Source organism: Eurypyga helias, unplaced genomic scaffold (genome assembly GCF_000690775.1).
Source record: "Eurypyga helias isolate BGI_N326 unplaced genomic scaffold, ASM69077v1 scaffold1287, whole genome shotgun sequence".
In the NCBI taxonomy this organism is placed as follows: Eukaryota; Metazoa; Chordata; class Aves; order Eurypygiformes; family Eurypygidae; genus Eurypyga; species Eurypyga helias.
In genome coordinates, this window is record NW_010260872.1 from 107,322 (window position 1) to 132,437 (window position 25,116).

The window sequence follows — 25,116 nt, forward strand, 5'->3', positions numbered from 1 at the left end:
GTAAGGGTGAGAGGTGTTGCTGCTCAGGTGCAGGAGGGAAACACTGAAGAAGAGCGATACTTTCCGCAGTCTTCCTGCCTTCCGTGGTGCAGATCGGCGTGGTTGGTATCACAAGCATGGTCTCGCTGTGCCGTACAAAGGAGTTGTTTCTTAGTGAACAGACTTGGCCAGCAGCTCTGCCTCTTCTGACAGGCGCAGCCGACACTGCAGCAAAAGCTTACTGGCCATTAAGCCCGGCAGCACCATGGGCATGGTGTGGGAGGGAGGTGTTTGGCTAAAGGCTGTGCTGGATTCCGCTCACCTGACCGGACTGCTCTTCCCAGCTGCACACACGATACTGAATTTGAAATATTCCAAGCTACAGGATTATTCTCTTTTTTTCTGGTTGAACATTTACAACTTTAGTCCAGCTGTTTGTCCATAAAGTAATTAATGTACCTGTTGTGCATAAAGAAACACTTATGCCTGTTCCTTTCAACCTGAAATGGCAATTTTTTATGTTCACCATCAGGCAGAATTCTACATTGTTATTATTAAAGATGGGTTAACCCAAGAAAGTGAGGAAAAACGGCACATGTTCAACTTTCAAGAAAGAAAAAGAAAAGGTGCATCAATTTCTTCTGAACACATGTGGATCAGCTCCCATACTTTTGTCTGCAGCATGAACTATTATTTTTGTTATACATTTGAGAAGTATTTGAATCTCCATTCCATTTTCCTTTCTTTACAGTTGTGATCTGACCAGTGTGATTTTATTTTGCTGCACTAGGTCATTTTCTATTCAGGATCATATTAACTTTTTATCCTCCCTAGAAAGAATAGCTTCAAAAGCAATTCTTTTCGCCCTTTACATCTCTCTGTGCAATACACAGAGTCTGGAATTGGGTGGATATGTATACATTGGTGATACAGGTATAGAAATCTACCTGTTTTTTCTCAGGACAGACAGCACAAAGACAAGTCACTGAAATTGTCTAAGTAAAAATGTCAGTTATTATATGCAGTATGTTTGCATATAGAATTTACAATCTCTCAGGTTTTTCCTTAAGCCTACTGTAAATACACTAGTTACAGAATGAAGAGTCAGGGTTTATCTGTGTCCTGCAATCAAGTGGTGTAGAAATCCTGAGAGGTTCCATCGTGTAAAGCTACTGGATGGCGTCCCAGAAACAGCAGCTTCACATAGACTCAGCTCTGCCTCAGAAATGATTAGCCTGTCTCAAAGTCTAATTAGTTCAGCTTCAGCACTGTGTATTTGAGGCTTTCCCTGTTCTGGAGGTAGCCTGGTTGCTGCTATTTTAGTGGTCTGAATTAATCAAGGAAAGGGAATAGGTTTTAGTGAAGAGTGTCTCCAGGAATATCGTTTACAGAGTTGCATAATGAGCAGTTTTAAAACTTAGTGATGATATATGGGAATATTGGTAGCCGAACAAAATGTGTAATTATAACTAGACCAAGGCTAGTATAATGCAGTATCACATGGTAAAGTGTTTTGGGTTCAACCTCCTACTCTCTCGCAGAGTTTACCACTGTGAGAAGGAACAGAGGGAAGCAGCACCTTCCAAGTAATGCTCGTACTTGGCTTCAAGGGGAAGTTCTGTCATGGCTTATAAAATTAACAGCACAGATGTCTGAATGGTGGTATTTAACTTATTAGTTATTCTGGTGTGGCACGTAAGTGGTGCTGACTCTGATCGCCTTTTGCGTTACTTTTCATATCATTTTTATCTTGGCATTTTATTTTAGGTACTAAGGAACAAGTAGATAGCACTGAGAAATATGCAGCTATTTGTGATTTAATGACATCATCTAAATAAATATTTCCACTGTTCCGAAATCAGCTTTGAAACCTTACAGGAAGAGGATTGCGGGTCTTGACTACCGGTTTAGTAGGGGCGTGTATTTGTCGGGAAGATTTAGGATACAGATAGACAGAGAGGTCATACTGGGCTATCTGCTCGTTTATCAGCTTATAGAAAAGAGTAACTTCAGAGTGCTTGCTAATCAAGTCTGCATTTGTGGTGCTTGGTCTGCTTTTCAGCATACAACAGTGTGATGGATACCCAAGCTGCATTGGTTGAATTTTGAGTACAAAATGGCAACAATTTCTACAGAAGTGTTGCATTACTAGTATCAGATACTTAAAATGAAGAGTGGTGGTCTTCACGGTAAAGAGCTGTATACAAACCTCAGTTATACAGGAATGGAGAAACTTCAGGATGATAATTTCATTGCTTAATAATAAGAAAGAATAAGAATGTTTTCAGGTTATAAAAGATCAGAGAACCAGTAGATGTGAAATTTCCAAAACCAGTTTCTGGTCTTACAAAAAAAAAAAAAAAATTCTCAGACATTCTTAAAACTGACTTTGCCCTTTTGACTGAAGTTTAGAAATGTGCTTAGTAGAGTCTCCAAAAGCACTTAGGAGCTGCCTCCCATTTAAATCAATATCTGCCTGCGTCCGTAGTTCAACAGACACCTATAAGGTTTGGCCTCAAGCTCTCATTGATTTCAAACTGTTTACACAATCCTATCACATCCTTCTAGTTCCACTTTACAAACGGAGACTACTTATTTAAATGGGATTTAGCCACACAAATCTCATTGGTATGCTGCTTTCCTTGCTCTACCTTCTGGCAGAGATTCTTTACGTCATTTATTCAATGTAAATCTACCATAAAATACCTATAGAGGATTATAAATAAGTAAATAAATACTTTATTCAAACATTCTCTTCACTTAAATTGGTAATTGAACAGTAAAAACTATTTGCCACAAGAAAAAGTCTTGTTGAGGCCCATTCTGCCAGGTCTAAACCAGTTGAAAAATTGACACCTGACTTGTGCCCAGTAGTTTTCGATCCTACCCAACAACTGGGACCACATTTGGAAAGAAAGAGTTGAGGAGTCTGATGGTTTCATTAATGAAATCACAGAGTGAGCTCGCAAAGTATTTTTAGATTTTATGGCAAGTTTTCTTTTGATGTGCTGTCTTTGTCTTATCGCCATGAAGTTGTCCCGTATCTAGCAGTTAAGCTATGGCATGCATAGATGCAGTGCAGTGTTCTTCATGCAACAAATTTGAATCAATCTACATATTTTTTTCTGGATCTCACCTATAACTAAACTTACAAACCAATTATCTGCTCATTTAGCAGTGTGATCAAATCTGTCTTCAGTGATTTACAGATGATGCATCATTATTAATACTTAGAGATAAAAATATCCTCCTGGAGGAAGTGGAGGCAGGGTAAAATCTGTCACTGTTTTTCATTTGGTTCTAACCTTTGGTTGTAAATTTTCTCTCCGGAATGGCAGTATCTGTGGCCATCTCAAAACGAAACTCCATTCTCAACAGGCATATTCAGAATAATTGTAGCTGCTCCATAATTGTCCGTGCTGAGGTTGCCATGGGAACTCCCAACAGTCCCAGGTGGCTACATGGACCCAAACCAGCAAGTCTTTTAACTGCAGTGTCTACTATTTGTTATATACTTATCTTCCTGTTACAGTATTTTGCTAGTCAAAGAAAAAATGCAGAATATTGAAATAATGAAACCTTACTGTGTTTTCCATACCTGGTTGTGATTTGAGCAGTAATACGTTTTTGTCACTTAGGGCATTGTTCTGGGGTTTTATGTGAGGAAATGAAATGAGCAAATTCTAAAACTTCTGTTGTAGGAAGTTATTTCGGTTTTGTAAAGCCCGGTTTCCTGTAATTTGCTGCTTAATAAAGCACTTCTTGATACTTAAATATCACCTTAGGATAATAATAGAATAATACTGGTTTAAAAGTAGGCTGGTTAAATATTCTGTCTGTCCCCTTCCTTCCACATCACCATCACAGAAAATGTTACTAGAAATAAAGCAGCTCTTATGGTCCATATCAATGATTTTTTTAATTAAAAATAGGGCAGAGTGGCAATAAGCCTTACACATGGATACATTTAGCAAGTGCAAGGTCTAGTAAGTGATGGGAGCAGTCGGAATCACTACAGTCAGCTTTGGTAATTGAGGTGACCCGAGCAAGCTGTTATGAGGGAATAGGTTACTGCTCATACAATCTTCATTTTAAGGGAAGACAGGTAACGGTCCTCCCGGTCCATACGCTTAAGATGTCAGACATCGCCTTTGGTTCTAATTACCTCCTTCAGTGTAGCACTCTCTGTGGGTTTCACAGAGCAAAATCTCTCCCTTAGTTTCTGAGAGAGCACTCAGACTGCTGTCCCCACTGTGGGGATCCACGAAGGAGTTCTGCCAGACCTTTGGAGGTGCTTCCCTGGGGACAGACATCCCCCCTGCCGCTGTGCCCGCTGGCGTCGCACGTTCACATCAGAGATGCAGCTGAGACATCAGGTGCCAGTGGCTTCTCATGGCTTCCTGTTTTGTACCAGTCCACTTAATTAAGTGAAAAACAGTAAAATCACTCCACAATAAAATGACGTTACTCTGGTAAGTGCTTTTTCTGCATAACAGTTTCCAGTCAGCGATAGGAACAGCAGGTTCCATTTTCATCTGCTCATCGACACTGATGGCCCGAGCCATCGAACCAGCTGCAGTCAGAAGGCCAGGCACTGCACCCGGGGCAGGTGGCCGTACTGGTTGTATGCTGTATTTCCTGTCTCCCCTTTCTGGGATTGATCCTGGTACTAGGTAAACCATCCAGGAGCACCTCTTATTTATTATTATCCCCAAGCCTGATGGACCTTTTTTGGTGCTCAGAAGTGACGTGACCCAGCTTTGCAGTGTTTCCCAAGGGCTGTAGCTGGTGGGGCTGGGCACCCTGTGCTGTTGCTTTGCTGTGCTCAGGTTTTCATTCCACAAGGCACTTTTTCAGCTGCTTTGTTCCAGCAGAAGCCAGACCCCTAGTTTGCTTTAGCAGACTATGCAGATCGAAACATAAGGAGAGAGGAAACAGAGCTCAGAACAGGGTAAACATTGCATCTGGAAATTGGAAGTGTACAGTCAGTGGTGACATTTTGGTGACATCTCAGTGCTTCTAAACATAACTATTATTATGATACTAAAGAAAAAAAAAAAAAATCCCTTACCATTTTAAATACAAGAACAGGCCGATGTGGTTCTTGGCCATCAGGCTTGGTTATACATACCTAGGACCTCCTCAGTGATGCAGGAGCTGTAGACATTTCTGCTTCTCACGTGCTACTGAACTCCTCCAGCACACAGGACAGCACATAGATTGACCAAACTTGCGTGTTAATCCTTGTGGAGACGTGAATTGATGAACAAGGGCCCTGTCTCAGTCTGCACCTACACGTGCTGCCTGCAGAGCTGCCGTTCGTTCCCACCGTCGGGCCGCTCTCTGTGGCTGCAGGTGTTCAAGGGTATTTGAGCGTGTCCACAGATTTCAAGGCACAATTAAAGGTTTCTGATGAGTTTCAATGTTGTCATTGTCTGACACGAAAGAAACCTCTTTCATTTATTTATTGTTCCCTTTCTGATCATCAGTACATCCGTTTGTTTCACCGCAGGTACTGCATTGCTTAGATCTTTAACACTCCCTTTAGTCTTGTTTTTTAAAGCAGTTTCTGGCTGCTTTACTAGGAAGGAGGAGGACAGTACTTTCTGCATTAATCTGGCATTTTTCTGATAGTCACAACAGTTTTAGGTTCAAAGGTCATTTTCTTTCTTTAATCAATGGCCAGGACATCCTGGAGCAGTTTTAATTCTGAGCTGGAGGCTGGGGAAATATGCTGTAGTTGCATAGCCAGGGCATTAGCAGAAGACTCCAGGGACTGTTTCAGTAGCTTCTTAACAACCCAACAAGTTTTCTAATTAAATATGGTATTTTCATTCAAAAAAAAGTCTGTAGAGGAGCTTGTGATTTTGTTAATTTGTGAGTTAAGTTCTTCTGGTCTCTGTGTAAAGCCCTGTAAGGGTTGGGAAGGAGACATTCCTTTTAAGTCTTTGAAGGATGGCCATGGTTTTGCCCCGGAGCTGTTACGCTGCAGTTACTTTACTTTTTTTTTTTTAATAAATAAAATACACCATCTCTGCTGTACCTGTATCTACCCAGTATGTGTTCCCATTTTTGAGCAGTAACTGTAACTTCAGGCAGTTCAGCAAAGGTGACATGGAAAAGAGAAATAACATAGCTGACACTTCAAATTGTAAACGAAAAGATTAAATTTACTTTTCAGGAAACAGACACTAAGCTGCACTGAAATCATGACCAGCCAAAATATCACTGGCACATCAATCCACACTCGTTATGTATATAGAGATATAAAAAGAAGAGCTGCTTTTTTTGGCTGTGGCACTCATTCCTATTTTTAAATTGTGCATATTTAATCATTAGAGAGTAGTTTGCAGCATTATAGAGATGCTGTTAGATGTCTCCATCTGTTCTATACGATAGTTTGGCGTGGGGAATTCCCTTATGCAGTTGTCTGGAGGCTTCCCATCCACTCACCATATCTGAAACTGGAGACCTTGACAGTGCTTAACCAGATGACACACATCTCTGTTCTCCGTTCGTATCAGCTTGTGATTTTTTGAGGCTTTTCTCAGTCAGTGTGTTGTGATTTGAGCTGAAGAATGTGTGTAGAAATTCATACTGATAACAGGGATTTCTTTATCCCTTATATAAAGTTTAAAAGCTTGTGTCAAAAGAGGGCAAAGAAGAATCCCCTTTGTGTGCTGTCGCCCCTCTGCAGTGCTCGTTAGTGGCTAAGAGCCCAGACCACACACACCTAGACTTAGGTTCAGCTTCATGCGTCGCAGTGGTTTAATGCCCTTAGGAATGGCTCGTGCATGAAGCGTCTGTGTGTGCAAGGCCGAGGTTCACACTGAAGGGCAGTTGTGCGAGACCTGTACTTCGCTGTGCTGTGCTGGACTCTGCTCCGTACTGTTCGGGGGATTAACTCTGTGGTTGCTTTTTCTTGATCTCTGTGCTTAACAGGCGTGTCCATTTCTGTATTCTTGCTGCTGTGTCTTTGTTTACTTCTGCTACTACTTGTTGTTGCTTTGCTTTGCCAGCCCTTTACTAACCAAGCAGTGTTTCTCCCTTTCCTGTCTCTTCCAGGACTGTCATGTAAATATCCACTTCTTCAAGGTAGTTTTCTCCTTGGTGTTCTCCTACACCTTTCTCTTCACAAATCCCGCGCTACCAATGTTTGAAGTTTATTAAATTCAATTTCATTCTCACCATGTTTTAAGGATGCACTTCTTTTTTCCCCAGTTCAAGCTTTTCTAGTGGATTTAAAAAAAAAAAACAAAACAAAACACCAAAATGGAGTGTGAATCTTCCAGAATTTGTCACAAAGTACTCGCCAGATTAGAAGCTGACTTACAAAAAAGGGGTCATCAAACCTCAGCAGATGCAGCGTGCCTTTCCTTTTGAAGGAATTCGTTAAATGAATGTCACCTTTCCATGGAAAATGGTGCATCTTTAATTTGAAAGACGCTCATGGAACTTGAAATAACTTCCACAGGTCAAATGATGCTCATGTTCACCATGAATTGAAATAGATACATTTACATAATACAGCATGCATGTTTTATGATATAACATACTCCATACATTTCTGTATGTTTGTTGGAGTGTGCTGTATCGTAAGAGATACTACCCGTGTGCACAGATGCGCTGATACCTGAAAGACCGATTCACCTGCCGACTTCCCATTGTACTTCATGCCCCAGTCACCATCTCACCCAAGTATTGCCATGAACGATACACATCAGCATTGAGAACATACATGTGTGGACTTTCTATTTGCATGTATCTCCGACAAATTACCTTGCTTTGTCAGGGCAAAGGTTGCTGACACAAATCACACCTTCCGTTTCATACACTGGTTAAGTTACAGTTTAAATTGAAATTTGAAAGTGAAGTGGTGTAAACTGTTTTGAGAGTCTGTCTAAGGCTGCTGAAGCCATTACCATCTTCCAATAGTATTTTTACAATTTAAGTTAACCTAGAGTAGTTTACATGTTATAGCTCAAAGCTTAAAATAATTTAAATATCTATTTTAGAGTTGTTTATATTATTAATGCATGATTTTACCAGATGTTTTAACACTGAACCAGAAAAAAACAAAGAATAAGACCATGTGTCATTGCCTAATATTTCCTAATGCAGTAGTCATTTTCGTGCTATCAGGAACTTATTTTTCTTAACCTTGATTCTTTATCTGGTATCTTTATCTCAGAAAAGCCTGTACAGAAGAGAACTATCCTTCCTCAAATCCCTTACACCTTATTTTAAAAGAAAGTCATATGTTGGTTTCACTGATGAAATTTGTTTAATGCCGGAAGTTGCAAGTTTCTCTGTTTAAATTATTTTAAACCAGAGCAAAAGCTTCCCTGAAAAAATGCATCTGGGATAAATATAAAGTTATGTCTAACATAGTGTTGTCACGTTATTGTAAAATCCAGACCTTGAAGTGCACTGATACGGACTGACACCAGTCCTTGGTCAGTTTGTGTTTTCATGGTAGGCGAGCACCTAAAAAAAGACCTGAACGATTTCCTACAGCTGCTGCTTCCTAGGCACAATTCATGCTGAGTCCTTGTGAATTATAAACATGAATTCCAGCATAGACAGTTGGCACTCTGATGTGAAGAGGAGACTCAGGAATTCCATTTTTTCGCGGAAAAAAATGCTTCCTTGTTTGTTGTCTGTCATTTCTAAATTACTACAAATGTCCATTCTGCTTGCTGCTGGCAGTGACTTAGCATCACTGACCTAGGCTCAGGAGCATCACTGCACGCTGCATTCTGCCAGCTGATCACCACTGACGTTGGCATGTCTTTGGAAATGATTTGGAAAGTAATCAGTTTATGTGGGGCTGACGGGGAGGTTGTGTTCCCAAGTTTACAAGATTGGCATTGAAAGGAAACAGCAGGAGCAGATGAAGAAGGAAGGCTGTGTTCTGGGGATAAACCAACACTGCTGAGCTAGGAACCAGTGAATGTACAAAGAGGGTTTGATGCTATCACAGCAAATGTGAGAGTGCTGTGAGCAAGGTCAAACAGCGCAAATACTTGTTTATGAAATGCTCAGCTACTGGGAAGGATCACGCATTTATGCTGCCTTTGTTCCCCCAGCAAAGTGTATGTGTAGTAGATTATTTTCACGTCACGCAGGAAACACCTTCATCTTTCTGTGTGCATGTCTGTCCGTGTGCGTTAAATAATTATGTAGCATGTTACAACCTGGATAGAGAACCCCAAGGTTTTGAAATCACTCCTAGTCTGCAGCTTTTCATGGCTGTCGTGTTTGATTGCAGGGATTTGCACTAAGATGAGGTAAAAATGAAGTCCTTGAAGGTTATTTTAGAACAGAATTTTATTTTTTGTCCATATTGAAATGAGTTTTATGCTTAAAAGCAAACTACTCTCTGGCTTTTTTTATTATTGAAAATCAGCAGTACGTTGCATAATTAAAAAATGAAGGAGCATGTACAAAAGCAATTCTTTCTTTGACGCTTAGGGATTTGCTGTTCTAGCATGGTATTTGTTGTATGGGGTTTTTTATTACCTCTACACAGGATATTTCTGCAAGAATTCTTGAATATTATTCCTAGGCAGCCTCTTTAATTACATTTCATCTAGTTAGACACTGCTCTGTTGCAGGGGATAGCGTGTTTGGCAATAAAGGAAGAAAACAAAGTAGACTCAGGTGGCCACAGGATTATTAAAGAGATTAAACATGTTGACAGTGCCGAATGGGTAACTGGGAACTCTTCCCTCTCTAGATTGCACTGCTCACAGCCAGACATCCGTTGTCCAGAGTGATATCCCCTGAAACTCCTATTCTTGGGATAAATACATCCCTTTTCACATAAGAATCCTTTATAGTCACTTGACTTTGTTGCTGTATTTTCTAAGGGATATGATTACCTTAAGCTTGTGCCTGGAAAATTTGGCCACTTTTTAGAAATCATGTATTCAGGTACTTCATATGATTTTAACTTCTCTACAGCAACACAAAACAGTAAAGAAATATATATATGTATTTTTTGATTTGGGAGTGTGATTATAACCCCCCCAAAGAAGCAGCTCTGTTGAGATGCTGTATGGGGCCCTTGAAGTTCTCTTATTGCCCTTACCCTAAGTAAACATCTGTGTAACGCTGAGCTTGAGAAAATAGCTTCTCCCCGGAGTCAGAAGCCACAAGGGGTCAGCAGAGAACGGAGCATCAGTCCCGGGCTGGCACCTGGGAACGTCCGGGAAGACAAGAAATAAGGCAAATTGTTTGTATGTGTCTATTCAGGAAAATACAGACCTGCTGAATCAAACTGCTGTTTGATAAACGTCAGTATATCGGTTTTCATACAGCCCCTTAGTCAAGATTTTTAACTGCCACTGATGGTAATTTCTCCTCTAATCACAATATTTAATAATTTGTAGCTGCCTCAGCTCACCTTTATATTGCTCGGGTAATCTCTGCCTTCGGGTCCCTCATGGCTGCTGTAACGATCTCCCTTTCTGCCCCCGTCCTGCTCGGCTCTATGTGCTGGGTGCAAGAAACGGACCTCGGTGGAAATCTGAGTCACTCGGCAAAATTAACTCGTGAATGTTGTGAACCTGCAAGGCGTTAGAAGAGGCATGGGTACCAAAGGCACGGCTCCTGCTCGAATTGGGCAGAACAGCTCCGTTTTAGTAATCATCCAGAATTCTTTGTGGGACATGCTGCTGTCTCTTCTGTTATTTGTAACCCAAATGAATTCATGGACACCCTAATATCATCGTTCCTCTGTGATGAGCAAAGCAGCACAGCATGTGGGTGGGCTTCAGGAGTGGGTTTCCTGTGTTCTTGCTGCAAAAAGGCATTTTTAAACCTTTTCACATATGGCACAAATTTTTTCAGGCAAATCCTTTAAATAAATTTACTATTACTAGGCAAAAGGGTGAATATGACACAAGTTTAGGGGGAGGAGGTGAGGAAATGAGCGGAAAAGTAAACTAAAAATGTCAAATAGTCCATATTTAACTCCCAGGTAATGTTTCATCACACTTCCCATTTATATGTTTATGAAACATCCTGTTTGCCTTTACTAGCAATAGGAATTATAATTTTTCCCTAGCTTTTTTTTCCAATACCTCTTTTAGCTGTTAAAATGCCTTTTTATTTTTATATCTTGCATTTTTAACTATGTTATAGTTCACCATAGTGACGGTGCTATCAGGAAAAAAACTTATTTGTGTATTTTCAGTGTTCTCCGTATCCCAAAGGTGTTTGCTAGAATGCGGTTTCAGCAAGGAGTGTGTTGGCTGAGAAATGATCCGTGTAAACCTCGTCAACCCTTGACAACGTCCGTGGTGGAGTGCATCGCCCTGCTTTGGGTGGATCTTGCTGTATTGCAGCGTCTCCTGTAGGCATCTTCGGCGGGCTGCAGGCTAAACCAGGCGCGCTCCCTTCTGTATGCACAAATATGCGCGTATACATTCATTAGTGCAGTGAATTTCTGTTACTTGGTCTGTTAGTTATTAGATCTGGAAAGGGACAAGATTTGGTGAGAGTGCACAGTAAGGTGGGGAAAAGCCGTGTCTTGCCACCTTCTTCATAGGCATTTGTTAAGCCAAGGAAAGAAGCACAAGAGCCAGAGACTGTCTTTCGTTCCGTTTCATCGGAGATTTAATGCAAAAGCATCTCTGCAGATTGCTCAGCACATTTTGTAGAGAAACAGGTAAAATGGCTGAGGAAGTTCCGGCAAGAACATGAGCTCGGGCTGCACGAAGATAGAGTGTTCATGCCGTCCCCTCGCCAGTTAGAGCTGCCGGTCTGCTCCATCATCCGGGCCTCAGGCTCTAACTTTTTCTTTTCTGTGTTGTTTCCATGACTACAAAACTCTCCCCTAATGAATTATAAGCTTACATTAGGTTATGGTATTAAGCTTAAAACTCAGTCTGGTGATGTATTAGGTCTTGCTGAGGCTTAGAAATGGGCTCTTCTCGTTTGAAATTGTCAGCGTCCTGATAATTAAGTTGTATAAACTAGGAAATTGATAGTCGTTCACAGCATCTATAATGACATGGAATTGGAAATGCAATAATATAAGAAACAAGCTGCCACAGTGATGGAGAACATTTCAGTGAATAGGAGGTTTTTTCCTCCAGATTTTGACTTGAAATTTATTGGATTTATTTACTTTATTAAAGGCTTGCTAATGGCTCGACCTGTTGATAGAATCCTCACTGAGCTTTCATGACTGGAAACCTGAGTAGGGCTTTCTTTCTTTCCTTGAGACTCAGGTGAATTACTTCAGTTTCTCCTTTGTACGTCTTTACTATGAGTTTTGCCAGCTCTGTCAGTGACATCTTCCACGCTTTGAGATCTGAGCTGCTCTGATGCTTCGTGTGTGGAGTCCAGGCAGTGACAGTCGTAACTGCACACTGATTTCACACGTGCAGCCGAAGCCCGCTGGGCTGTGATGGTGAAATCGGAATGTTATTACTGAGACTGTTCCTTTCCTTGCCTCTCACCACCTATTTTGACATTTCTTTCAGTGATGCAGAGTGTTACCTGCCACTTCTGCTATGGCTTTGGGTTACTTTAAGCGTTAGGAACAGAAACATGGAGAGCAAGGCAGACTAGCGTGAGGTGGCTTGTTCCATCACCCGGTGACGTTTGCAGAACGGGCTGGGGTCTCGCAAGGAGCTGGTGAAAACTTGTGGCAGTGTGAGAAGCAGAGATTGTGTTAGAGTGTTGCAGGGGGATTGAATCCTGGCAAGAGGACATTCCTGCTGAGATAAAGCCTGCAGCAAGCCTGCTCTGTCAGTCCTTAGGCTGCTGACTCTCACACTATCAAAATTGTGATTTTTTGCAGTGGAAACTGAAGCCAGTGCTGCTCGCTGTTCTCACATCTTCATTTGCTATTTCCGGCTGAGTATGACGGCACAGGCAAAGCAGTGGGGGCTAGGTGGAGTCTGCTCTAGAGGAGGGAGGGGATGCTGGTGTGCGATGGGAAGCAGAACTGAGAGTCTCCAGGAGGCTCCACTGCAGGGAACAAAGCTCTGGATTTCTTTTCCCAGTAGGTGTCCGTGGAGTCAATAAATAACAGATGAAATGTGGGGATACGCGTGCCGTTCCCAAGCACGCGTTGCGTGTGCTGTACGTGTATATCCCTCCCCACGCGTGATGGGAATGCAGCGCCGTTAAATACATTTTCATTTATCACTTTCTCCTCTGGACGATTTGTTACCCATAGATCTCCCCGCTTGGGCATCTGTGAACTTGCTAAGAGCGAGTTGCCTTGACAACCGAGAAATACATCCTCTGTAGTCAACTGCCTGTCGCAGGGCCTTTTGTTGGCTTGGATATTTTTTCACAGGGAAGGATGTGGGTTTCCACCTTCTGAGGCTGCGCTTGGAGGGTGGGGGGGTGTGGCAGCAAGTTTGGGCAGTTTTGGAACCCAATGTTCGTTTTCCGTATGGGAACAAAGCCAGTCTTACGGAGCTGCATGTTGCAAACAGCAGCAGAGAGGGTTAGTGAAGGTGAGCGTTGCAGGCTGTTAAAGCACTAACGTGATGATACGTAGCTCGCTCCCCTAAGGAGACTGAGGGTGGGAAGGGGAATTGTGCAGGGGTTTTTTTACTTCTTCACAAATTCCGTTTATTTATTGGCTAATGGGAAAAATGACTGATTCAGTCTTTTTGCTCTAATTCTTGTTTCTGAACTCTAGATAATAAGCAGAGGGCAGAAGAGCCAATATTCAGGTTTATTGTTTCGTCCTACTAGGTTGCCTTCACAGTAAAAAAAATCAGAAAGGAAGTTTTGAAAAGACTCAACAAGAACATTTACTGCAATTGAAAATTCAGTGCAATAATGTATTACTATTCCCTAAATCACTTATTTCCTTCTTTGCTTCATACTCCATATTAGGGTTTGGGAAAGACTGGGGCTTTTTTCATACCTAATTAGAAGACCAATTGTTACACCTAGATGAAAAATAAATTGAATACCCTTTTACTGCAAAACCTGACATATCTGTTCTGAAAAGCACATGCCTAATTCCAAGAGACTCACCAGTGTAACACCACGAAGAAATGCATTTGGGCTGAGTGTATAAAGTATGTCTCACCTGTGGTTTCAGGGTAAAAGAACTGGCCGAGATAAGGTGCGTCCAAAGCAGAGGAAGTAAGATGATGTGCATGTCTTGTTTTCTTTTAAGATTGACTCTTCTGCTACCAGTGCAGACTAATGTATCTTTAACATACTGTTTTCCTGGTTTGTTTGCTGCAAGCTGGCTTCGTTGTAACAATATTGGGATTTTATCACAAATACTAAGCCAAGCAGTCTGAATGTAAACTGTAACTGAATGCAGTGCCTGGAATGCCATCTTCAACTTCAGCAAGTCTGCTATTTTCAACTTTAGCCGAGGTAGGAAGAGGCAAAATATCATTGCTGTTTTTCAGTAAACTTTTACAAATCATTTGTATTTATGTTCCTTCTGTAGTTGCAGAGCTGGTTTTGCTCCGGGAATCTGGATGAGTGTGCGGGTTGCATGACGTTTTCCCTCTGCAGCATTCAAGGCGTAGCAGATACGAAGTGTGCGGTAGAGCTCAATGAGAGCGTGGTAAAACGTTTCCTGTTCTTGACCTTATGAGGATACGTGAACATATGCTGTAGCTGGCTGGGGCTGCACAGAAATTGGAACACCCATTTTTGTGCTCTGCCTCTACAACTGGTAAAAGATGATTTATAAGTATTACCAGTCATTGGACCCTACATGACACTAATTTGAATAAAATTAGTTCTTAATTGTAAAAGAGTTTGTGGACAGTTTTAAGCAAGTTAAGGCTTTCCTGCTATTTTTACTAAAAACAAAAAAAAAAGCCCACACCCGATATAAAATCAGTAAAATTATTTAAACTGTGATATTCATAATGCCATTAGAATCAGTGCATCCCAAAATAATACGGGACATTTTAAATAAATGTGTTAGAACTGCTTTTTATGAAATAGCCTTTCCTCTAAGACAGCAACCATTAGTCTGTGATTCTGGTCAGCTCTTCCTCCTCTTAGATCTCCCTAGTCCAGGTGTTTTCCACATTGTTCCTTTTTCTAGCCATATCCGTAAGAAATAACCATAAGAAAACCTGTTCCTCTTCAACAGGTTTTTTTTGGATGAACACCTGAGAAAAGACAGTTCTTGGACTATTTATAAGGCCAGAGCTTGGAGAGAAAAATGATGGGTCTGTGCAAGATCCAGGAAGATCTGAACACCATTTAGCAGTGTCAGCTTTAGGGAACGAAACATCCGTCTGTGGTATCACACCAGGGTGCCTTGAGCTGTGTGTGTGTCGCAGGTCCAGTGCCCTGCTCTTGAGCTTTGTGTGTATGAAGCGCCACATCGCAAATTGCTCTCCTCGCACACAGTTCATGGAAGGCGTCCCTGCCCATGGCAGGGGGGTTGGAACTAGATGATCTTTAAGGTCCCTTCCAACCCAAACCATTCTATGATTCTATGATTCATCTGGGTCTCTTTATTCCTCTGTGGTTAGTCATGTTGTTGAAACAGCATTCCCAGGAGCTCTGGAAATTGCTTCCATCCAATCTCTGTCCTATTTTTAGTGCTGAACTTGGCCTTAAGAGAGCATAAGACTCAAAAGGATTTTCTTCCCTTCTAATAAACAGTAAAAAAAATTCATCATGGGCAATGCATCAGTAACGTAACGTTCTAGTATTCTGGGTCAAGTTGAGGCAAGGTTAAAGGCTTTCCTTAAATTGGTCAACATCAATTATTAATGATGAACTGTGACATTTCTCTTGAGTGTAAAAACTTCTGTGAAGTTTGTAAGATTTAGGTTTGTACTTCAGGATGAAGTGAGTATAACATGAAATATGCACAGAACCTAATTCTCAAGGACAGGTAATAAGTACTAGATCTTTCAGGGTTTAGTTCCTAAAGAGGTCTTAGTCCATCAAAAACTTGGTGGCACAAGTAGAGTCTGTAATGGCTTGACCATGTTTATCTGCTTTTATTTCCATGGCTGTAGCCTAATTTTGTTCCCATAGCTCTGGAAGTGTTTTGAAATAGTACTAAGAAGATGACAAAGTAATACACCTGAGACTAAGTCATAATTGAAACATGTTGCAGTAGTATTTTGGGAAGCTCTTAATGGATCATCTGTGAAATGCTTTGTTTTAGATAATTACTGTTTCCTTTTTCTTTTTTTCCTCCCGGTACATGTTCATCAGCTTTAAAATCCCCACTGTATTTTCACTACAACCTTAAGCCAAAAAGCAGTAAAAGGAATTTGCATGCTAAATGTTAAAAGCATCATTCTCCTGAACAAATGGTCAGTGGCCTAGCTGAAGGGAAATATAGACCTTTGATGAGGTTATGATAATTGAATAAGGTCATTAGGCCATTCCACTTGGGTCTGTGTGCTTCCATTGAACCAGCCTGGTCCTTGTCCAGCGTTTCAAGGATGCCATGTTCCTGCGTTTCCTTACGCACGGTTTGCAGCAGGGTTCTCTGTTCACACGTACCCGTGTAGGGGCTAACGTGCGGAGATGGCTCAGCACCAGCCAGGTTGTAACCGGGAGTGTCGGCGTCCGTCGGCACGGGTCAGTCACAGCAGACGTATGGTCTGCGGGCGCCATCGACCTGGAGCAGAGCAGGAGGCGCCTGGTGTTGTCCTTAAACATCTGCCGCAGGGAGAAAGAAATTATCAAATTGAGAGAGACATCTGATTAAAAAAAGGTTAAAAATGGAAGTAGAGCAGGTCTGTTGCCCCTGGAACCTAAGCATTTTCTTACAAGGGGGCAGTGAGGCCTTGGCTTGGTTCCCTAATACGATTTTAAGATGCGGCCTTCGGATCCTGACAGTTCCACCTCGCCTGTGTTTGATCCGAGCGAGTGCAGTGCTTTCGGCCCTGGAACTGGCAGAGGGCACAGGAGCCTGCTGATGACTCTGACGCTTGTTTTGGGGGGGAAAAAGTACTGTTCCCCTGCCCCGAAACCTGGGATTGCAGCGCTGCAGAAAGCCCTCGCTGCCTCAACGGCAGGGTTGTACCCCAAGAAACAAACGGCCTTGGAACAGCATTTGATTTGGTGTTTCGAATGATACATTTTTCAGTCAGGCTGCCAACAGCCTACTCAGTGGCTTTAAAATATAAGAAATCAAGCTTGGGTTTTACATTTGGTACCTGATTTAGATCTCCCAGTGGTGAAATTGCTGCTTGTGTCACCAGAGATCTGTTGTCTAAGATCCCATGTGCAAAAGCATCGCAAAGACATGGCCAGCAAAGCTGCTCCTTTAAACCGTTTCTTCATCCTGCACGGATGAAGGATATTAGGATTTTTCTTTTTTCACTTGTTTTGCTTATGTCTCAGTCTTGTATTGTGGCCTTGAAAGGAGCTTTCTCCTAACAAAGAGCTCCGTTACAGACGCTGGATTTATCCAAGCAGCTGGATCTGCTGCGGGCCATCCCTTGCAGGCTGAGGCTGAGGCCTGGGCCTGGCTCTTCCTGAATGTTTGCACAGCACACGATCCTGATCAGTGTCTCCAAGGGCTGCTTTCATGCAAGCAAATAATAATAGTGGTGGAAGAGTTTCCACATTTTAAGCTGTATTACAATTAAAAGAGCAAAACTGCCAAAATCCATATCCCTGTGGCAGAGTATAAGACTTTCTGCTTTTTTATAAAGCTGCAGGAGGTCATCCAGTCTGAATATGCTTTTCAAGTGACGTCGTTATTTTATCTGAGGTTTACTTGACATCACTGTGTGCAACAGTCGAGGGCTGGACTCTATGGATCGAGTTGTCCCTTTCAATCTTACCGTTTTAAACTTCTCTGGGGAGGGAAAACCTTATGTCTTCCAGTTTCCAGTGACACTGCCAAAGGTGTATGCCAGGCCAGACTTTTAAGGTGATTTATTTTGTGACTTTGAATAAACTTTAATTTCTCTAATTTTCTTTATCTGTAAAACAGTGATAATACGCAAATACTGTCTTTTTGCGGTCAGTGATAAAAGTAGTTAAATGTCAAGCATATGTCAATGGCACAAAGTAAATTATCCATATTAGGTTATTTACCAGACCAACGCACTAGATCGATGGGGGGAAAGTACTTACATCCTAACGTATTATTAAACCTTCTTGGCTTTGCTTCTGCTGGTATATGGGATTATTTTGAGAAAAAGAGGGGTATTATGTTGTAGCCTGCATTATCTTTTGGTGAGTCTTACTTTTTTCTCTTCTATTAACTTTGAGATTTGAAATGCAACTTACTTGAGCAATTACATGGTGTCTCATATGAAACACTGAGACTGTTGCAACCTTCGGCAAACCAGACTGTCTTGCCAAGGCAGAGCCTTTGTATGTAATATTTCCCTTCCTCCCTTTTCCAGATCAACACTTGATTGAAAATCAAAGTTGATTGTATTGCTAGTTTGAAAGTGGCCATGTTCATCTGCATTAATTCTCATGTGTTGTGGGTTTTTAGTTAATGTAGGTTATTTTTCTTAATGCATGTCAAAGATTTCCTAACTCTTGCTATGGAGTGACTTTAAGAATTACATTTTAAAAGAGAATGTGTTGAAGAGACTGTTTATATCCTAATATACTTTGTGTAGATTATAGCATGATACTTTTGAAAAGCATTTTTTGTATTTCAAAACAAAAACACCAGATAAGCCTGCTTTTGGCATGAAAATAAGTGATTTTTTTTTTCCTTTGGCTTTGGTTTTTGCTTTGATTTTGCTCCTCTAACCAGATAAGTCTATGCTTTTATCTGGTTATACATGAACACAGTTTTCCACTTTAATTCACTCAAGAACGTCAAAAGTATTGTTGGAATGAGTCTTTGAAGTTGTGTCTGCAAATTCTGTTATGCAGCCTTACTCCTGGGAATGCTGCCTCAAATGTGGTCATCTCCAGCTCTAACCTCCCGCTAGTGTTCCATTCTGCCAAGAAAACAGGCGACTCTTCTTACTTTCCTGTTTTTGTGTGTGTGTGTGTGTGTATGTTCTTCAGAAAGCCAAACTTGGGCCAGCTGGTAACAAAGTCATTACTCCAACAGAAGACAAGAACTCAAGTGTGCCATCCAACAATCTGGACAGGGTGAAGCTGACAGATTTCAACTTTCTCATGGTTCTCGGAAAGGGGAGCTTCGGGAAGGTAGGAACTCTTGATAACGATTCCACTCACGTTCTCTTTTTTTTTTTTCTTCTTGAGGAAGAATGAATGAATAATTCTTTAAGAAGCAAAATTCAGAGTCAAAAGATGTGCATTTTTGAGGGAGGATATCTTAACATGGAGTAAGGTGATTCCCTAAGGACTAACAGGCTTCAGTCATGATTGGGCAATTTTCTTGCAAAAATGAAAATTAAAAAAAGCCCTCAGACTGTTGGGCAGGATGTAAGAAACAGTTGCTGACTTTTAGATCATCACTTCTTGGCAGTTTCAAGGAAATTAAGTCTACTTTTCTGGCTTTGCTACCTAGGTCACTCTGCCAGTTCTGGAAGTCACCAACATTGGTAAGGCTGAATATTGGGGAAAAAAATCAGGAATAGTGTATATGTATTTGAAATCTGTTAGTTGAAAGAAAGGACTGCTGTGTTTCTGTCTGTTTGGACAACCACTTACATGATAAAGTGCCCTTTACTGAAAAAGTCCCCTGGGACTTAACATTTTATCAGCCCCTTGGCAATGTGCCTGCGATTAACCAGAGGGTTTTGGCACAGGCTTTGTCTGAAATGAGTGGTACAGCTCACTGCGGGTGAGTAATGATGATATTTTTGGAGTTTTGATCCAGTTAGTCTATACCAATAAAAGGAAAAGCTGGATTGCCATCTATACAAATCTTCGTGTGTGAGTCACCTTCCCTCCTTGGCAGGTGGGAAGATTTTCACCCTGTTGTTTCTCACTGTGCAGGTGATGCTGGCAGACAGGAAGGGGACAGAGGAGCTCTATGCAATCAAAATACTGAAAAAAGATGTGGTGATTCAGGACGATGATGTTGAATGTACAATGGTTGAAAAAAGAGTCCTGGCACTGCAAGATAAACCACCGTTCCTGACACAGCTTCACTCTTGTTTCCAAACAGTTGTACGTGAGCTCTCTTTCTTGCCATCCTGACGTGTTCTATACTGTATGATCATGGATTTTATCAGCTCAGTAACATGTATTACTAGGCAAACTAATTATTATAGTTTCTGCACATAGGAAATGGTGAAGAGATACCCCATGTAATCACCCCTTGTATTTTAAACGTAAAACCTAGTTTTACAGCTTTTTCTTCATGTAGTAATTCAAGCAGACCACCTTGGCAATTCATAAATGTAGTAGCATGTGCTTTCCTAAGAGCCTTAAACCCAGATTCCCAAAGGTTCCTAAATACTTGTTAAGGATCTGAGCATACTATGTGAAAACTCTTCATGACTTACCATAGCATGAGATGATTAGTCATGAATCAATGTTTGATGGGTTTAATTTCATTTTCTGGCACTCCCGGCACAGGGGAAAGCATTGGGTTTTTTTTCTTCCATCTCTGTAAATATGTGAAGTGGACGTTTTCCCATCACTTTGCAAAACGTCTCCCAGAGACGGGCTGCAGGATGGATCTGATAGTCCAGCAGCACCATACCTCTCTGTTGGGTGACATGGAAACCACGTGGTAGACAGTTGGCGCTCAGCGTGCTGCAGGTTTTTGGAGTGGCCGTGGGTACCCCCTGACACTAGTGAACTGGCTCCCGGTGTTCCCAGCAGGGTAGAGATCTCCATCCACAAGAAGTCAAGGCTCTTCTCACCTCACCTTGCAGCCAGCTTACGATGTGCCCTAGGGCTGGGTGGTTGCTTAATGGGGTGAGGAAAATTGGGGTTTAATCTAAGGAACAAACAACAGGCAGTTAGTTTGAAATAATAACTTTTTACTATTCCACAAACAAGCCACGTCATCCCGCCACCATTTCATGTCATAATGTCTGTGTTGTTAGAGGCATTTTCAGTGCCTCTGTTTAATGTCTACAAATCTCTGAGCAGAAAATGGCCTGAATGCAACAGATTTGCAGACATAATCACAAGAGAATGTTAATCTGGGAACCATTGCACTTGCTAATTCTTGCTTTCTAAACTATATTTCCTGCTTCTGCTTGTAGCATGAAGATTGTTGTAATAACATGAGAGGTCCTAGCGAGACAGGCTTCTATCTCTCTCCAATTCTTTATCATTATAAAACTTCATAAGTAACCAAAAAGCTTTGTGTCAGCAGTAAATGAAAAATCACTTTGTTAAATCTTATCTTTCTTTCGAGCAACTACATTTTAAAATTACAAATGTCTAGTGTTTTCCAGCAAAGGGGAATGGAGGACAAAAGTTGTTTTTTTTAGTATTTACAGTATATTTTGCTTGTTTGTTTTATCATGTACAAGAGCAATGGAGCTACATACAGGCCTAGATAAATCATTAATACCTTTGCCTAGTTTATTTAATGTTTTCCTAAGAAATAAGTAGTTTGTACTTGGTGCTGTGAAATATTTTTATATTCCTGCTCCTGTGAGACCCCACCTGGAATCCTGCATCCAGCTGTGGAGCCTCAGCATCAGAAGGATATAGACTGGTTGGAGCGAGTATAGAGGAGGCCCCAGAGATGCTCCGAGGGCTGGAGCCCCTCGGCTATGGGGACAGGCTCAGAGAGTTGGGGGGTTCAGCCTGGAGAAGAGAAGGCTCCGGGGAGACCTTATTGCACCTTCCAGTACCTGAAGGGGCTACAAGGAAGCTCGGGGGGACTTTTTACAAGGGCAGGGAGTGACAGGACAAGGGGTAACGGGGTTAAACTGAAAGTGGGGAGGGTTAGTTTAGATATCAGGAAGAAGTTCTTCCCGGAGAGGGTGGGGAGCACTGGGACAGGTTGCCCAGAGAAGCTGTGGATGCCCCATCCCTGGGAGTGTCCAAGGCCAGGCTGGATGAGGCTTGGAGCAACCTGGGCTATGGAAGGTGTCCCTGCCCATGGCAGGGGGTGGGACTGGATGGTCTTTAAGGTCCCTTCCAACCCAAACCAGTCTGTGATTCTATGATTTTGGAGGATTAATATTAGCTACAAAAGTGAGAAATTGTATATTAAGGAGAAAAAAAGACATAAACTGTGTGACCATAGAAAAAATGGATTCTTATTTGTTAGTCCATTTAGCTGCAGGCTTCTGTTGCCATGGATAATTCATCCAAAAATCTAAATTTTATAAATCCAATCTGTCCAGTTAAAGATTTTTGCCCATGGCTTGTCTGTTGGACCCTGCTTAGGAAATCACAGCTTTTAAATGTATGTTCATGTTCTGAAATCTTAGTTACTGGATGATTGGAGACTTTCTTTTTCAGTCAGTGCTGAAAGAGATTGAACTAGAGCATCTTAGTAATGAGTCTCTTTCCCATGAGAATATGGATCAGAACTTTTCTACAAATATTTCAGGATAATGATACTGTCCAAACTAACTAATGGAATATCAGAGGAGGCCTTTAATGTTAGGTGGTCAGAATCATCCACCCTAAATAAAAGATATTTGTAGAGCATAAGCGATGTATTTTTCCTGAAGTCACATGGAGTAGCTCAGCTTTAGTCCTCTGAAAAGCAGGGGACAGCCGTACTGCTTTTAAGTCTTATTGTCTGTAGGTCACTGGATGGGAAAATACTAAAGTGCACTCAAATATTTTATAGTCATGTTTGGTTTGAGATGCCTGGATACGGCATTTAAGAGTCTTCACTGTGCAAGAAAGATCTCTCTCCAAAATACCTTATTGCCATCTTCCTCTAGCTGAAATATGTGCCTATGAGAAACTAATTTAGTGTCATTTTCACTTGTAAAGGTTCCAGATACTTTTGTAAATCCTACGACTACTTTTCTTCTTGCCTCTTTTTAATCATAGAATATACATTTTTTAATAAGTCCCATCTTCCAAAGGAAAACTTATTAGAAATGACCTCAAAGCAAGAATTTTCAACCATATTTAATTTTTTTTACACTTATTTTTAGAGAGATTTATTTTTCAGAGCTCTATATGAATAATTATAGGAAAAATTGTAGACAAATAATTTATAAAAATGCAGCACTAAAATTGGCAAATCCAGACAGATCTCATCAGTCACTTACTCTTGCAGGTTTTACAAAACATTCCACTTCCATTTCCTGACCTATCTGTTTTGCCAGAATGTACAACCAGTCCTAATAACCCTAAAAGCTTTATAATAACATATTAGTGACATTTTTGCTGATCAATGCATATCTAATATTTTCTCTAATGTATTTATGTGCATCTTTAATACTTTGTCCTAGGACCGTCTGTATTTTGTTATGGAGTATGTGAATGGTGGTGATCTCATGTATCACATTCAGCAAGTAGGAAAATTTAAGGAGCCACAAGCAGTGTGAGTGTTCATGTTTATATATTCAAATCATGTTGTTGTCATCTTAATTTTAAACTGTAAGGGGATTAGGTTTCTTCTTCTTCCCAGGTTCGGTATGAAGTCTGAGCTGGCCTTTTTTGGGTGTGTTTTTAGAGCCCAAATGCTGAAGTTTATTTTGAAAATGTTGTTTGCACACGTAGACCAAAGGTAGCTATGCCTTTTTATTAAAAATTACAGCATGAACAAAGGCATGCAATGGCTACTTCAGAAGTGACAAGAATTTAGACAAGGCAACAGGAAATTAAAGATGTTACTTAGTATTCTGGTGTTGTTTGTAAAAGCGAATATAAGAAAAAAGAGTGAGAAGAACATTTCAGTCTGAATTAATGTTGCAGGAAAAGGCAATACAAATAGACTCAGCATTCCAATATAAATTATAGCTTATACAAGATAAATTCGATGTATAGCTTATAAGAATTTCTGTGATCCTACTTCTTATGGAAGTTTTATTTGTGAGGAGTTAATAAATCATTAAAACTTGTTTACATACATGATCCCTTTTAGGTAATTGTACATCTGGCATATCAGTAAGCAACTGATAATGATCTGTAGCATATTCAAATGTGAATAGATCCATCAGTACCATGTTAGTCATGCTTGAAACATCTCATCATCATTTATTAGTGTCTCATAAATCATTTACCAATGAAACTTTAAAATCAAGCATGACCAAATGTTTTAAGCATCCAGCTAAAATAATTTTTCATTTCAATTTAAATAATCTGGGCTTGTTTAAATGAAAGGCCTTCTAAATATAAGTATTTGGCACATGAACCAAAATTTCAACAACTCGCTAAATAAAAGCTAGATGGTGTCAGATCATCCTTGGCTCCCAGCGAACGTGACGTGTCGACACCCGCTGCAAACTGTGCAGCTTTGTGACAGCTTAGGCCTGTGGAGCATCTTCCAGCACATGTGCTCACAAACACCTCGGAGCGAGTGTTTTAGAGCTGAGCTTTCCTTGCCCTTATGCTGGCCTAAAAATTAATCTAATCCTTAAATAATCCCCTTGCATATAATTTGCAGAGTTCCACAGCAACCAGCTTCAAACATCCATCAATATTATATATCCTTTACCTACATACAGCAATTACATTTTTATGGTAATCATTTTAATTAGCTGTATTAATTAATCCATTAACAGGCTGTATAAAGGAAAACTATTTCTACAAATTATTTCGTTCCATATGGATTGCAGTGTAAATTGAGCTGCATCCTGAATTCAGCATTGTTACGTGATTAGAGATAATGACCTTTGCAGGCAGAGTCAGATCAGTGCAGTCAAACGCTGTGCTCCAGCTGCACCACTTTTTGTGGTCTAGGGGGACATTGTCGTTTGTTTTTTAAATTCTGCATTATTTTATCATCAGATACTCAAAATGTGTCTGTTAAAGTCAAATTGACGTAAGGTGTCTTTTATGTCATCTGCCTGTAATGTGGTTTTTTAATGCTTTACATTATGTACTTTATATACCGTTACACTATCATTCTTTACCATGATGCTTTTCCAAAGTATTTTCTCAGAAGGAAATGATGATGAGGCAATCAGAAATCTGTTGGGTTATTTTTCATACAGGTTCTATGCAGCTGAGATCTCAGTTGGGTTATTCTTTCTCCATAACAGAGGGATTATTTACAGGTGAGTATAACCTGTCCTAAGTAATTAACCGAACTATTTGTAAAATCCTGATCTGTTTAACTTTCCAGAATGTTTTTAAAATGTTGTATGAAAAGCAGCCACTTTC

General features: G+C 40.8%; 1 protein-coding gene across 1 annotated transcript in view; it reads left to right on the top strand.

The window, feature by feature from the left end:
• LOC104512243 (protein kinase C alpha type) overlaps positions 1-25,116 on the top strand; it is a gene marked incomplete at its 5' end in the record, with an annotated part of 90,559 nt that overhangs the window by 51,833 nt on the left and 13,610 nt on the right. The window contains 4 exons of the mRNA XM_010155161.1: positions 18,949-19,092; positions 19,849-20,022; positions 23,241-23,332; positions 24,948-25,010. Of these exons, the coding sequence (XP_010153463.1) occupies positions 18,949-19,092; positions 19,849-20,022; positions 23,241-23,332; positions 24,948-25,010 (473 nt within the window). The remainder of the gene's footprint in view (positions 1-18,948; positions 19,093-19,848; positions 20,023-23,240; positions 23,333-24,947; positions 25,011-25,116) is intronic.